The 13993-nt window shown below is 36.8% G+C and overlaps 1 protein-coding gene across 3 annotated transcripts; it reads left to right on the forward strand.

Moving 5' to 3' along the window:
- Positions 1-4319: 4319 nt before the first annotated feature.
- On the forward strand, positions 4320-13844 carry LOC111788516 (titin homolog). 3 transcript variants are annotated; one of them, XM_023668852.1, is made up of 10 exons: positions 4320-4584; positions 4703-5280; positions 5320-7281; positions 9145-10333; positions 10856-11226; positions 11315-11503; positions 12423-12577; positions 12778-12869; positions 12952-13061; positions 13433-13844. In XM_023668852.1, exons 1-9 carry the CDS (start codon positions 4401-4403, stop codon positions 12981-12983), a joined length of 4752 nt encoding a protein of 1583 aa, XP_023524620.1. In that variant the 5' UTR covers positions 4320-4400; the 3' UTR covers positions 12984-13061; positions 13433-13844. The 3 variants fall into 3 exon arrangements, with proteins under 3 accessions (XP_023524620.1, XP_023524618.1, XP_023524619.1); XM_023668850.1 differs by having other exon boundaries at positions 4703-7281; XM_023668851.1 differs by having other exon boundaries at positions 4709-7281.
- Positions 13845-13993: the final 149 nt, after the last annotated feature.

Genomic DNA, 13993 nt, shown 5'->3' on the forward strand with positions numbered 1-13993 from the left:
GGTAATTGAGTATTACTTGATTATGAACTCATGATCATTTCCTAAATTCAATCTATTAGCACGATTAAGTTTAGGGCAGGACTCTAATACCTTTTACTATGCCTTGAGGAGGCTTGACTTCTTTTCTTTTGGAGTCCTTGTTCGACATTTGAGGATTTACCAATCTATTAGCACGACTAAGTTTAGGGCATGAGGGCATGACTCTTATACCATGTTAAACGAACACGACTCTTCACAATTGTATGATATTGTCTACTTTGAGCATAAGCTCTCATGGTTTTGCTTTGGACTTCCCCAAAAGGCCTCGTACCAATGGAGAGAGTATTATTTGTTTATAAACCCATGATCATTCCCTAAATTAGTCGATACCGGACTTTCATCATCCAACAGTTAAAGAGTATAATGAATCAAAGATCGACCAAAATTACTGACGATAAGACAAAACAAAAAAACAAAAATAAGACACCAAATTATGGAAAAAAATGTTTTCGTAAATAATGATGTATTTTCTCGGTAATTTTTTAAGTTAATCTTAGATAACGTAGAAATTCGAACATACGAGCTTCTAGAAAGGTTATTGCTTTCAATATTCTTTTTTTAATAATTTAATTTAATAAATTTAAAAAGTATAATGTTAATATTGTATTGAATTTTGTGATTTAGGCATCTTATTCACCGCATAACTTTTAAAAGATAAGACCTAAAATTAAGAACTTTTGTCATTTTTTCAAATATTACATTTTGTAACCTATAAGTTTCTCCCCCACAAAACAAGTGTTTGGATCTTTCTTTTATTAAATTAAATAATTATATAAAAAAATACCCATATATTTTTCTAATCAAAATAAGATCGTCATTGCAAGTACGAGCATAAAATTCATTTAAAACATTTTTATATACAATGACATGGACTTAAATGTCGGTAAAATCCATTTCAAATAAAAGTAAATGTCAATAAAATAGCGGAAACTTTCCAATAAGTTCAAAGTAACGAAAACGCCACGATCAACCTAAGGGCTACAGTTTAAACATAAATGCAATTATCTTAACTTTGATTTCATAGCCTCTACAGCGTGTTATCATTCGTATAGGGGTCTTCCCTTTACTTGAAAATAAGTGTAGAATGTAACTTGAGTATGAGAATTTTAAGAAATACTCAGTAAGTAATCCCGCTATTAGAGTCGGAAAATGCATACACATTGCAAGCATAGTGGAACCTATCCTTTTGTAAAAACCATCATGACATAACATTGAGTTCTGCCTTTCAGTCTAGATAGGGTTGTACGTGCAGTACTTTCTCACACACGACCCACACGTGCTCACATGGACCCACTAGATAAGCTCGTATAGATCCTTGGGCTTAGTTCATCAGACTAGTGCAGGCTCACGTTTCTAGATCGTACGGAGATAAATGACTTATCATGATACACGTGTCATAACATTAAAACACGACATTTAACCGCAACATAGAACAAGAAACCATCCATTATTACATTCATATATTTGAAAAGTCAACAAAAAGTCGTCGATCATCTTCTCCAAATCACCTGGAGAATTTCAGGTCATAACATTTTTACACTACACACCACCAAAACCACCATGGAACCCAAATTTAAAATCTTATTAACAACCAAACAAGAAGCTTCAGAAAATGGCGGCCACCCCAAAAACAGGGGCCAAAACAGAGACCAACCCACCTTTCAAAAATGAAGAACACGACTCATTATAAAACGGCGTATATATATTGTTACCATTCGGCGGCGGCGGTGCCGGTGGCGGCATAAACTGGCAGCACTGAACAATAGTGGGAGGACAGTTCCCCGGGGGAACCGGCACCGGAAGTGGCTCTGGCTCTGCAATTGGCGGCGGCGGTGGCGGCGGCGGTGATAGTGGTTGTGCATCAGGAGGCGGACGGCAGGCGGATTGACAAAGGGCGCAGTTCTCGCAGGAGGTCGGTGTGGGCATGGAGGCGTCGTCGGCGGCGGTGATGGCGGATTTGAGGTGGAAGACGATAACCAGAGCCAGAAATTTCGCCGGAGACATGATGAATCGGTGGGGATTGAAAGAAATTGAGGGATTGAGATTTATAAACGAAGTGGGATTTGGGTGATTCTTGAAAACGGCATGCGGTGGGGGAAGACATGTGTCGAGTGGAAGAAACAGAGTATGCTTTTACCACCGCCATGTTTATCGACAAAGATTTGCTAATCAGTGTTTGATTAGTGAAAGTGTTCTTATGGGTATCTCTAATTTGGTATGAATGTTCTTAATTTTATTGGAAATTCATGTCTTGACACATGTCTTGGAGTGGCAATGTTGAATCTTGGGATCACTTGTTCTTTGATTGTCGTTTTAGTTGGGTAGTATGGACTCGGGTTTCGTGTCGGAGATGTTTTAGCCACCACATTTTTCTCGACCGACATTACGTTAGCATAGACTTGCTAGACGAGTAAGGGTGAGCGTCGTTAGTGTCATGTTTGGAGGCCAGAGGATATTTAGTACTGAGTGATAGTTTATCATATATATCATATTTGATATTTTATTATACACAAATATCTTACCGTTTATTACCGCATTTTGATGTGGCGGTGGTTTTAGCAAATATTCTTATATGGGAATAAAATTTTCGACTTCACGGGTCGGTTGCCAATTGCCCTCGTGTACTATCTTAAATATTATTCAAATTGATATAGTTGCTCGTTGCTTGTCCTGGTTGGGAGGACGTTTGAGTTGTTCCTATTTGTCTTTTTCGGGTAGTGAGGCTTTGGTTTCTATGTAGTTTTGTGTCTTGATCTCGGGTTTTGAGATTCATTTTTTTACTATGAATTAATTGTCAACTTCTCCCTACCCGATAGTTATATGCTGTAAGCCGTTGTTGTTGCCTTTTTTGCTTGCATCACATATAACACCAACTTTCAAAACTCTCTTCCCCGTTTTCTAAAACTTTATTCTTGAACCAGGGCTAGAGGCTTGAGAATACGTCGCTTGGCCGTAGGCGACGCAATAATGAATTGACTTAACTCACTTCTTGTTGGTAAGTGAGTGCTGCACAACTGCAAGTTCGTTGCTATCAAAAGTGCGATTGTGACAAGTGAGTTAAGATACGCTCACAAAGGGAAAAAAGAAAAATTTGTTCCATCAAATAAAGACAGGTCACCAAGAAATGATGTTAGAATATGGTGATTTGAACACGAATGAATATTGACTGACTCGAGAGTGATGAACTTCAACCTTGAAAAAAGATCGAGAAATGGAAGATACATTTTCTTCAAGTTCTAAGCTCCACGAGGCACAAAATCACTAACAACAAAGCTAAATAAGCAGTCAAAACGAAACCAAACACGAAACATCTCGACCGAGTGCCTTCCGATGTTTCACAACATGTTTTATGGAAAATAACATCATGTTAAGGAATAACATCATCCAACGTCGCCATGTTAGGATGCATCGTCAATATCATTCAAAGTTATCATAAACACATCATAATCATCGTAAAACATCATTTTATAATTCATACATCATAAAGACATCATAAACATAACAGACACGTGCGGAAGCCACTAGGCACGTGTCGTCATACGTCAAGCATTGGTTTAACCTATCCTATAGTAAGACCACTTACTTGTTTGGCCTTAGCCGACATTTTCCTAAATTCGCGTTTGCTAAGCTTTCGTTCCTCAAAATTGCTCCAAATGTTGTCGGAGATCATTTTCTATTAGGTCGTTCATCGTCTTTTGCTAGTATTTCACAATTCTAATATAATTCAACTTAAATTTGTGAAATAAGGCATTATAATGATCTCGATTATCTTATTTAGGGTCAAAATCGGCTCCAAAAGGGTAAAAAACGTAGGACACAGTGTCAAAATTGTTAAACCGAGTTGATTGAGTCATTTTTTTTTTGCTACAAGTTGACAGTGACGCAATAGGGCATTGACGCATGTGCAGGTCGAGTCTGGTCGAGACATAGATATCGGGTTAACCCGAGAATAGTGTTAATTAAAAGCCTACAAAAGAGCTAATTACTGACTATATTTCTATACTTATACCCGACAACTTGTTTTTTCAAGTGGTACGTGAGTTTGTGGTGACGAGTGCAAAGACGAGGGGCGAGTATGAAACTTAAAACACATAAAATTAAATTGTAATATATAAAAATAATATGATATAGTAAATATAAAATTAATTTTATATCGAGTTAATTATTTTATTTTTTCAGATTTATTATATATGAAATTAAAAATTAAAAAATTAAATTGTAAAAGTATTAATTTAATTATTTTTTTATTTGCGAAAGGACTTTTTCGGAATGGAGAGATAACGTGCACAAAATTTGAATTCAGTTGCCCGGTGAACCCAATTCTGCTACTCCAACCGTTCTTCATGGCCAATTTCTGAAGCATGGCGACGATGGAGAAGCTGTTCGTGCAGATTTTCGAGACGAAGAAGTGGATCATCGACCAGGCCAAGCACCAATCCAATCTCTTCGATCAACACCTCGCGTCCAAGCTCATTATCGATGGAATTGTTCCTCCGCCATGGCTCCACTCGTCTTTTCTTCCTCCCTCCATTTCGCATCTTGAAGGTAACTTCTTACTCTTCTCATAATTTTTTTATTTCTTATGCTCCATGGTTAGTTAGGTATATTGAAGCAAGAAATTGCCTCATTTTGCGTCATTTTTTGCTCAATTGGTTTCTCGAAGTTGCAGAAGTGAACAAGAATTTTGTTTCTGGAGTTGAGTTCCCGCGGTCGCCGCTTGAGACACATTTTAGTTTGAACGAGGGATTGGTTGCAGACAGGTGGGAGGAGTTGCGGCATAGGTCAAATGAAGAAGCTGTTTCTTTAAATGATGATTTTGACGCAGGAATTAGGTCATCTGTTTTACCACAGTGCAACATAAGTGACGCTGATTTTGCCCTAAACTATGCCCCTTATCATGACACGAGTCCTTTTTCTCCTCAAGGTCGAGGAGGCGTAGTTTCAGAAAATTTTCAAGATCCTACTCTGTCATTGGCACGGTTACACAGATCTAAATCTAGGCAAAGGGCTTTAGAGTTGCGTAATAGTGTTAAATCCGCTAGGTGTCGATCAAGGTGTGAGGACAAGGATGATTGCATTGCTGGTGGGATCACGGGATCTGCTATTGATTTGCTGCGAGTTGATCTCGAAGATGAATCAAAGTTGGTTAAGCCATCTAGTAGCTGTAAGGGAATTGTTTCTGCAGAAGAAGAAACTAATGTTTGTTGCGAGCAGAAGGATATCTCTGTTTGCTCTGATAAAATTACAATAGTTGGAAGCCCTGGGTTGCAAAGTAGCTCTATTAATGTGGATAATTCTTTTAAGAGTTCCTCAAAAGATGAAGGGTTATGCGTAGCTGCAGGTTCAACAAAGGATTCTTGTCAAGTGAATGAACAATTCGACTTGCGTAGACCTTTGTCTGGAAAGATTGATTACTGCGAGGAAGGGTCGGGGTATGGCAGGTGTGAGGAATATAATTTTGATAACGCTGACCAGTTTAGGTTGCAATGTAGCTCTTTGGATGAGGATAAATCTTTATGCATTTCCCTTGAAGATGAAAGAGCGTGTCCTGGAAGCTCAAAATTGCATTCTGATCAAGTGGACGAGCAATTACCTAAACCGTCGTCTAGCAATATTGAGTGCCGTGAAGAGACATTATTAGAACATTGCAGGAGCCAGGAATGTAATCTTGATAATGCTCTACAATCTGGGTCACAACATAGCAACCTAGATGCAGACGACTATGGAAAATTATTGGACTTGTCTAAACCTTCTTCTGCCAACATCGAATGCTGCGAAGAAACTGTTTTAGGACATTGTAGGAATTGGGAATGTAATCTTAATAGTGCCCAAGGGTCTGGGTCGCAGTACAGCTCCCAGGATGTGGATAATTCTTCGAATGTTGACTCTGAGAATGGAAGATCATGTCCCATTGGAAACTCAACAGTGCATTCTGTTCAAGTGGAAGAGCAATTGGACTTATCTAAATCTTCATCCGATAATATGGACTGCTGTGAAGAAGAAATATTAACACATATCAGGAGTCAGGAGTGTAAATTTAGCGATGCTCAACAATCAGGGATGCAACATAGCTCCCTGGATGCGGATAATCCTCCATGCCTTTCCTCTGAAGATGGAACTTTATGTCATGTTGGAAGTTCAAAACGACATTCTGATCAAGTGAGTGAGCCGTTGGCATTGTCTAGACCTACATCGGTCAATATTGAATGCCATGAAGAAGGACTAGGAGGCTGCACGACCCAGGACAATAATTTTGATAATAATGCAGAACAGTCTAGTTTAGAGAAAATTTCCAGTTCACCTATAATGGAAGTAAGGGAGAAAACATCAGGTAAGAAGCCCTCCACTTTTCTGGATGACAAGAGGGCTGTTAATAAAAAAGGAAAATGCAATTCATCCCTTCCCGTGCCTGTGCCACAGATTCAGGTAGACTCAGGAAAGGAAGATGATTCTTCTAAAGGTGTATCTGAATCTCATAGTGAGAAGAGATACCAAGACAGAGGATATTTAAATGGGAATTCTCTCTCGTCTGATGACACATCACTGCTAGGTCATGAAAAAGTAATTGCTTGTTCTTTGCTGCAAAGTGATGAACCTTCTGAACAAAATAGTTCTTTGAAAGATGGAACATCAAATTTTCAGTTTTCCCATGAAAATGTAGTTGAGATCCCACACGTGGATACAGAAGATGCATTAGTTTTGATGAGAGACACAGAAACGTTTAGAGATCTCATGGTCATGGCTCCTGGTGCTCCTTCCGCCGGTGAAAGGGATAGTAATTTGGAGCAGAAACTGAAAAGTTCAGGCGTATCTCAGTGTAAAGATTCAGATTCTTTTGAGGGATACATTGGGGACTTTAATGGTAACCCTCATTGCACATCAACAGAGTGCCAGACTGCAGAAAAAGTAAAAGAGTTAAAAGCTTTCTGCTCAGTTTCGAAGGCATCTAGTTCTCATGAAAACCAGAGAATGGTTGAGCTGCAATTGGAGAACAGTATTGATGCATCTTTAAGCTTGAGGAATGAGAAACTTCAAGTTATCAACAGGAGTCCTGTAGATAAAAAATTGATGCAGGAATTTGACTATGAAAAACCTGTCCTCGATTTTCAACGATTATCATTTTGTGAAGAAGGTTACCTACAACCAAATGTGAACATGAGCCCTGTAGAAATATTGCAGTTGGAAAAGGAAGCTCACATAGTGCAGGGGTCTGAATCTTCATCTACGCTTACAGCCAAAGAGGTATATATTAGAACGGAAGATTTATTCTTGTTTGTGTTTTTTAATGTCAACTGCAATATCCCTTAGGGTTAATTGCTGGTTGCACCAAAAAAGAAACAAAAAAATGAAGAAGGCTTGAAGGACACGATAAATAAAGTATGCATATAGACACATAATATGAGAAACTTGCATGATGTATGAGATATAGCAAATAAGAGGCATTTGATGACATTTCCGTTTCTTGTTTTCGTTTTCTTATTTCTAGTTATTGAGATTTTTTTTTTGGTAACTATTTTTGTTTATCATTTTCAAGTAAATTTTGAACCAAAAGAAAAAAAAAAAACTGCTTGTTTCCAACTTTTCAAAAATATAAAAAATATTTTTAGTTATAAACTTCTTAGTAAATATAACAAATTCAAAATGAAAATATAATTTGTAACCTTTTAATTTCAAAAAATTATATTTCTAGTAAAACTTTCATTTTTGTTGTATAAAAGTTTAGAGAATAAGAAGTCAGCCAAACACATCTATTGTCCATTTTCTTTTTTGAATTACAAATGAAGGGATTAGAAAAAGTTAACTATGAATCTTATGGGGCATTTGGATTGAGACGAATAATAATTTTTTTTTAGAGAAGTTGAGAGATCGGGTTAGGAAGTTTGGGAGGTGGTTAGATTTCACGCCTTCTTATGGACTTCGATCACCAGATGTTTTTGTAATTATGAGTTTGGTCTTATTCATTTGGATTCAAGTCTTTTTTGTAGTTAAAGTTAGACTCTTTTTTTTGTTGGAGCTTATTTTTTTATGCCCTGGTATATTCTTTCAGAGGCGTGGTTTCTTACACACACACACACACACAAAAAAAAAAAAAAAAAAAAAAAANCCAAACACTTTTTTTCCTTTTCAAAAAATGAAAAACATGAAATGAGGCATTATCGAACAGGCCTTGTCAGATTGACTAATGAAAACACTGTTCATGCTTAGAGTCTACACAATCTTTAAAAATAAACTACAAAGTTGCAATGCAGACCCAAAACCAGTCATCCCCAAGTAGGTTCCGACCTCAGTTTTTCCATCATTAGACTTGTAGCCTTCCAATTTTTTTTTTTTTCTACATTAAACTTGTAATCTTTTATATTTTCTATCATTAGACTTATAGCTTTCTGTATCTTCCTCTTCAGTTTAGTTATTTTCATGTTCCTCTGCATCTAAAAAAAGAAAAAAGAGGGTACGTTGGGTGAGTTAAACAAAGGAAACCCAGCATTTTTTCTCCTTTTCTTTCTATTTTAAGTTTTCCTATCTTGATAAGTAAAGAAACAATGTTTTCCACTCTTGAATTAATTTAATCACAATTTATGTAAAGCACCTGAGCTAGTAGTGCTTGACAAGATGGGGTGGCTTAGTTTAATTGTGAAGCGCACATAAGCACATACTTTTGGGATTGTTTAAAGCTGTCATTTTGGTGTACTTAAGTTTGAAGGATAACAATGGAACTAGTGAGCACCCGTGTTGTTTTCAGGTAATTGATCTCTACGTAGTGCAACATTGATAATAATAAGCATATCGCATATGTTTATTGCAAAAGCTTCTATAGAATAATGTGAATATAATTCTTCCTATTCATAACAAAATTTGCTTTCATTCTTCTTAATATATTGTTTTCTGCATATTGTTTCTGAAAGCATGGACCTAGTTAGGAAGCGAGATGATGGAAGTGGTCATTCTTTGTTTACTTTTAATAGGGTGTAATGTTCACTAAAAGGTAGCCTTATCAGTTTGTAATAAAGTTCAAGCCAGGAATTTGATTGATTGTCTTCCCCTTCCTTTCTACCTTTTCTATTTACTTCTCATACACGATCTTGTTTCTTTGTGCATGACTTACAGGATCTCTCTAGGTTCGGGAGCAATAGCAGAGGCACAATGTTGCAAAATGTTATGCTAGAGAACCAAAGTTTGGATACAAAAGAAAATTTTCAATTTGGAGATAGTGAACTTCCTGCTGATACCGGGAAAACTGAAGGCGAAGAGGAAAATGGAAAACTTACTTCTTACTCGCTTATTACTCCCCATATCCAAACTTCTCATTATCGTGGTGCAGATAAGGATAAGCCTGCACTAGAGAGGTTCCTAATGCAGGCTGATGATGAACAGCCATGTATTTCTGTTGGTGGAATCAACTTTGACAAGTTAGATCTTTCGAAGTGTCTGATAGAACGTGCTAGCATATTGGAGAAACTTTGTAAATCTGCCTGTATAAACAGCCCGTTATCCTCATCTTTAGAAAGTTTTAAGTTGAATAAGGTGACAGACTTGTACCATTCTCTTCCTAATGGTCTACCAGAGAGCATGGACTTGGGGAGTAACCTTCTGATGAATGATCAAAATAACCTACTGAAGGATGGTAGTAACTTCTTGAATAGAGAAGTAATCTATTCTCCTCATGGGAGGTCTTTTTCTGATTGTCTACAAAGCTTTAGCAGTAATTCAGCTGGTGAGGTCAGGAAGCCGTTTGCATCTCCATTTGGTAAGTTTTTGGATAGAAATTCATTGAATTCTTCCAGTTCTGGAAAACGAAGCAGCCAGAATATAGAGCTTCCTTGCATTAGTGAAGAAGCCGAGAACACAGATGAGGTTGATGATGATTTTTCAAAGGATATGGGATCTAAAGAGCGAGTACCACTTGCTGACATTACAGAAAATGAAAGCGTTCAGGTTACAGTTTCTGAAGCTGCAAGGTTTACTGATAGATTGAGTTTAGAATCTTTAAACACAGAACTCAGCAACACAGGGACTCATAATAGAACCAAAGAGAATCTAACTCAGAAAAGCAGTAAGAGGAAATATTTGAATGAGGCCGTGAATCATGATATCCTGCCAGTAGGAAACGGAGCTAAGAGAGTCACTAGATCATCTTATAATAGATTTAGCAGGTCAGATTTATCCTGTAAAGAAAATTTCAGAAAGGAAGGCCCTCGATTCTCTGAAAATGAGTCCAAGCATAAAAATATTGTGTCCAATGTGACTTCTTTTATTCCTCTTCTCCAACAAAGAGAAGCTCCAACTATTTTAAAAGGTATATATATTTATATTTTACTATATCCGGCATTCAAATATTAATACATGGATTGATTATGAACCTTAACATTCTTGGATATTGACATGTAAAAATATCTCAAGAATTTGATATGTTTCCATTACTAGCTACTGAATTGACAAACTGTTAGTGAAAATTTAAGAGTTCGCTCTCCAACCAATACCATTCCCCTTCCTTGCTGCTCCACTCTCTTATTCCCCTGTTCTCTTCCTTCCATTATGCACGTCCTTCCTGACAGAATTATAAATACTAAGCATGCACATTCAAAAGACAAAGTTGGCCATTGCTAATAGCCAACTAATTTTCTCTCATAACCTGTACGCTTGTATTTTTCTTTGGCCTTCTTTTGTGCTTAACACTTGCAGCCTATCAGAATTTTGTTTTGGCGTGGCATTGAACTTTATCTATTATTTGTAGTACATAGTTTGAATAGCGTGTATCTAATGCTCCAAGTATTGTACTGAATTGTAATTTATGTTTAAAACTTGTGCATTCCTGTAGGGAAGAGAGATATTAAGGTGAGGGCCATTGAGGCTGCTGAGGCTGCAAAACGCCTTGCAGAAAAGAAAGAAAATGAACGTCAAATGAAGAAAGAAGCCTTGAAACTTGAAAGAGCAAGAATGGAACAGGAGAATTTGAGGCAGATTGAAGTGGAGAAAAAAAAGAAAGATGAAGAGCGAAAGAAGAAAGAGGAAGAAAGGAAGAAAAAGGAGGCTGATATGGCAGCAAAGAAAAGACAGAGGGAAGAAGAAGAGAGAAAGGAGAAAGAAAGAAAAAGAATGCGTGTTGAAGAAGTTAGGAGGCGATTACGAGAACATGGTGGGAAGTTAAAATCTGATAAAGAGAATAAGGAAGCGAAACCACAAGCCAATGTAAGATGCTATATGTGAAAAATATTTGAACTTTCCTCGTGCTCATGGGGTTTGCAAGGTAAAAAAAGCTTATTATTTTCTTCTGTAGGACCAAAAACCACGTGACAGGAAGGGATGCAGGGATGGGACTGACAAACGAGACAAGGAAAGTGGACATGACAACTTTGACAAACTGTCAGTTATAGAGTCCAAGGCCTCTTCTACAAGCGATGCTGGAAGGGCAAGCTTTGTTGTGGAGGATTCGCACACAACAAGTGTGGGTTCTCTAGAGGCTGAGGTAAAATGCTTTTGTGACTGCAAATTTCCAAAATCGATGACGTGATTTAGTGTGAAATGTTATATTTCCAATAATAGGAATGAACAATTAGCAAGTTACCCTCCATTTTCCTCACCAGTCTTCCTGAAAATGTCATGATTTTTTTTAGATAAAAAGTCATGAGTTTTCAAGGGAGAATAGATGGAGGACACCACATTGAAACCTTTTGAAGGCAATTTAGAGCTAAATCTGAATGAATTTTGGCTTCTAGATGGTTGTTGGAATTTGAAATTATCATAGGATATATATATATAACACCTCAGGCTTCCAGTTGGTTTTAGATCGGAAACCATAAGAAACATGGAATTTATTTTACTTGAAAATTAAATCTTTATTGAATATTGATCTTGCTGTATCTTGGTACATGGCTATATCCAAAGAAAAATAATTCTAATTCATCTAGAAATTCTGTGGGAATCTGAAGAGGAAATCTCACTGGAACCTGGAAATCTAATTGAAGTAAGAATTTCAAGACACTATTTGGTAGTGACTTTTGTTTAATGCTCAAATCTATTCTATCATATGTAACTTAAAATTGGGAAAGTAAATTATTTATACAATTAAAGTTCCTTGAGAACTAGTACATGGAAGAAAAACTGTTTTCCATGCTAACTGCAACCCAACATTAATTGTGCTGGTGAGTCTGTCCTCGGATGATTGCTTGAGTATTTGGTGGACTTTTTGTAATACAACTTTTAGATGTTTGGTATTAGGAAGTCCAATTTCTTTGTAGACTTTAACATTCTTGATTAAAGAAGATTTTTTGTCATTTTGCTTGGATGATTTTTCCTGCTCTCATTTGAGCTTCATATGACTGTAATCTTGACAACCAATTCGTAAGTCTTATAATTTTCTCATCTGAAACTTACAATCTTCTTAGGCACTTGAAAATGTGATGGAAAATAGAATCTCCGAAACAAGTACAGAACAATCATATCAGATTTCTCCTTACAAAGCTTCTGATGATGAAGACGAAGAGGATGGCGATGGCGATGATGGCCTACAAAACAATAAATTTGTTCCATCATGGGCCAGGTTTGTAACTCGGTCTGATGTTTTCAAATAAGGAAATAACAAATGTGATTTAAACTCCGTTAATTCAATTTAGTACATTTTTACATTTCTTATTGCGTCCATCTCTCCCAGCATCCATTTTTGTTAAAGATGGTCGTGAAGACCATTTCAAAATTTCCATTTTTGTGTTGGAACTAATATCTTCATACTTTCTTATGCAGTAAGGATCGTTTAGCTGTCCTTTTTGCTTCCCAGCAAAAACTAAATCCAGAAATTATCTTTCCACCTAAAAGTTTTTGTGATATAGCTGAAGGTGAAAATTAATGCGTAAAGATGGTTGCTCCTTTAAACTTTATTGACTTAATAAATGCTGAGTTAGTTTAACTGTTTTGCAGTTCTCTTGTGTCGAAAGCATCAGTTGAAATAGTCTGAACCTTCACAATGTGTATAGATTTTATCTGCAACTCAAACATTCCCCTTCTGTTTGTACAAGACACTCGCCTAGGTATGTTTCGATTAAACTACGTTTTTTCTGACTTGAACTTAATATTGTGATTTATCATTTTTGTTTTGTTTGTCAATAAGTCAGTAGTAACCTCACTCATTTTCGACGTTCTTGGTATTTGAGGATCGTTGTTAGTAAAGTAGGTCTATCTATATTATGTCGACTCTAGCATTTGTGCAAGTATTTCTGGGTTGTGGAAATAGTGAATAAAAAAGCTCCCCTTCTACTTAAGGCATGATCGTTTGTTTACTAAATTGATTATTGTTCCCATTTAAGATTTAGGATTTGTGCAGTCCTTGTATCCCATGTCTCAATAAATTGTTTATTGATTATCGTTTGTTTATTAAATGGAGTGCTATATTTTGTGGCAGATCTTGCTGAATAATTTCGCAAGGAATTGCTGATCAGGTGCTTAGTGTCTTGTTACTCCATATTCTCAATAGCTAAATTGAGCGATTATTGTACAACTAGGCTGTTTCATACGTAGGGTCAATTTCTTAGAACCAAAATAAGCTATAAAACCCCGTTCCCACCACCCTCGTGACTGGAGACCTCGACGACGAAAAAGTTGGGGAAAATGCCTGTAGTAAATTCTTCGTGTTAACCTTGCCTACTTTTGCTTTGGGGTGGGTAGGGGGAGAATTTAGTCTGTCCTGTAGAAAGCAGAATTTAACCTGCCAACATGTAGGTGTAAAGCGCTCGTTCCTAACATAACTTCTTTATGTACAATTTATTTTTTATTATATTTTTCTAATGAGGATTAAAGTGTAGATGAGATTGTTCCAACATGAAGAGACAACTTTTGATTATATTCTAGAGAAAGAAATGGGTTACCTTAATGCCGTACAGGCATAAGTTGTGTAACCTGGGTTGGTGAATGTCGGAGGAATTCATAGTGTGAGCAGATTTTGGATGTATAAATGGATCCCAAA

This window comes from Cucurbita pepo, chromosome LG02 (assembly GCF_002806865.2).
Source record: "Cucurbita pepo subsp. pepo cultivar mu-cu-16 chromosome LG02, ASM280686v2, whole genome shotgun sequence".
NCBI lineage: Eukaryota > Viridiplantae > Streptophyta > Magnoliopsida > Cucurbitales > Cucurbitaceae > Cucurbita > Cucurbita pepo.

What these genes read in the sequence shown, in the direction of transcription:
- LOC111788516 (XM_023668850.1), top strand. Translation starts at nt 4,401, where the DNA reads ATGGCGACGATGGAGAAGCTGTTCGTGCAGATTTTCGAGACGAAGAAG. An exon ending in TGGGTTCTCTAGAGGCTGAG is followed by an intron (nt 11,504 to 12,422) that starts GTAAAATGCTTT and finishes CAATCTTCTTAG; the next exon opens with GCACTTGAAAATGTGATGGA. An exon ending in TTTGTTCCATCATGGGCCAG is followed by an intron (nt 12,578 to 12,777) that starts GTTTGTAACTCG and finishes TTTCTTATGCAG; the next exon opens with TAAGGATCGTTTAGCTGTCC.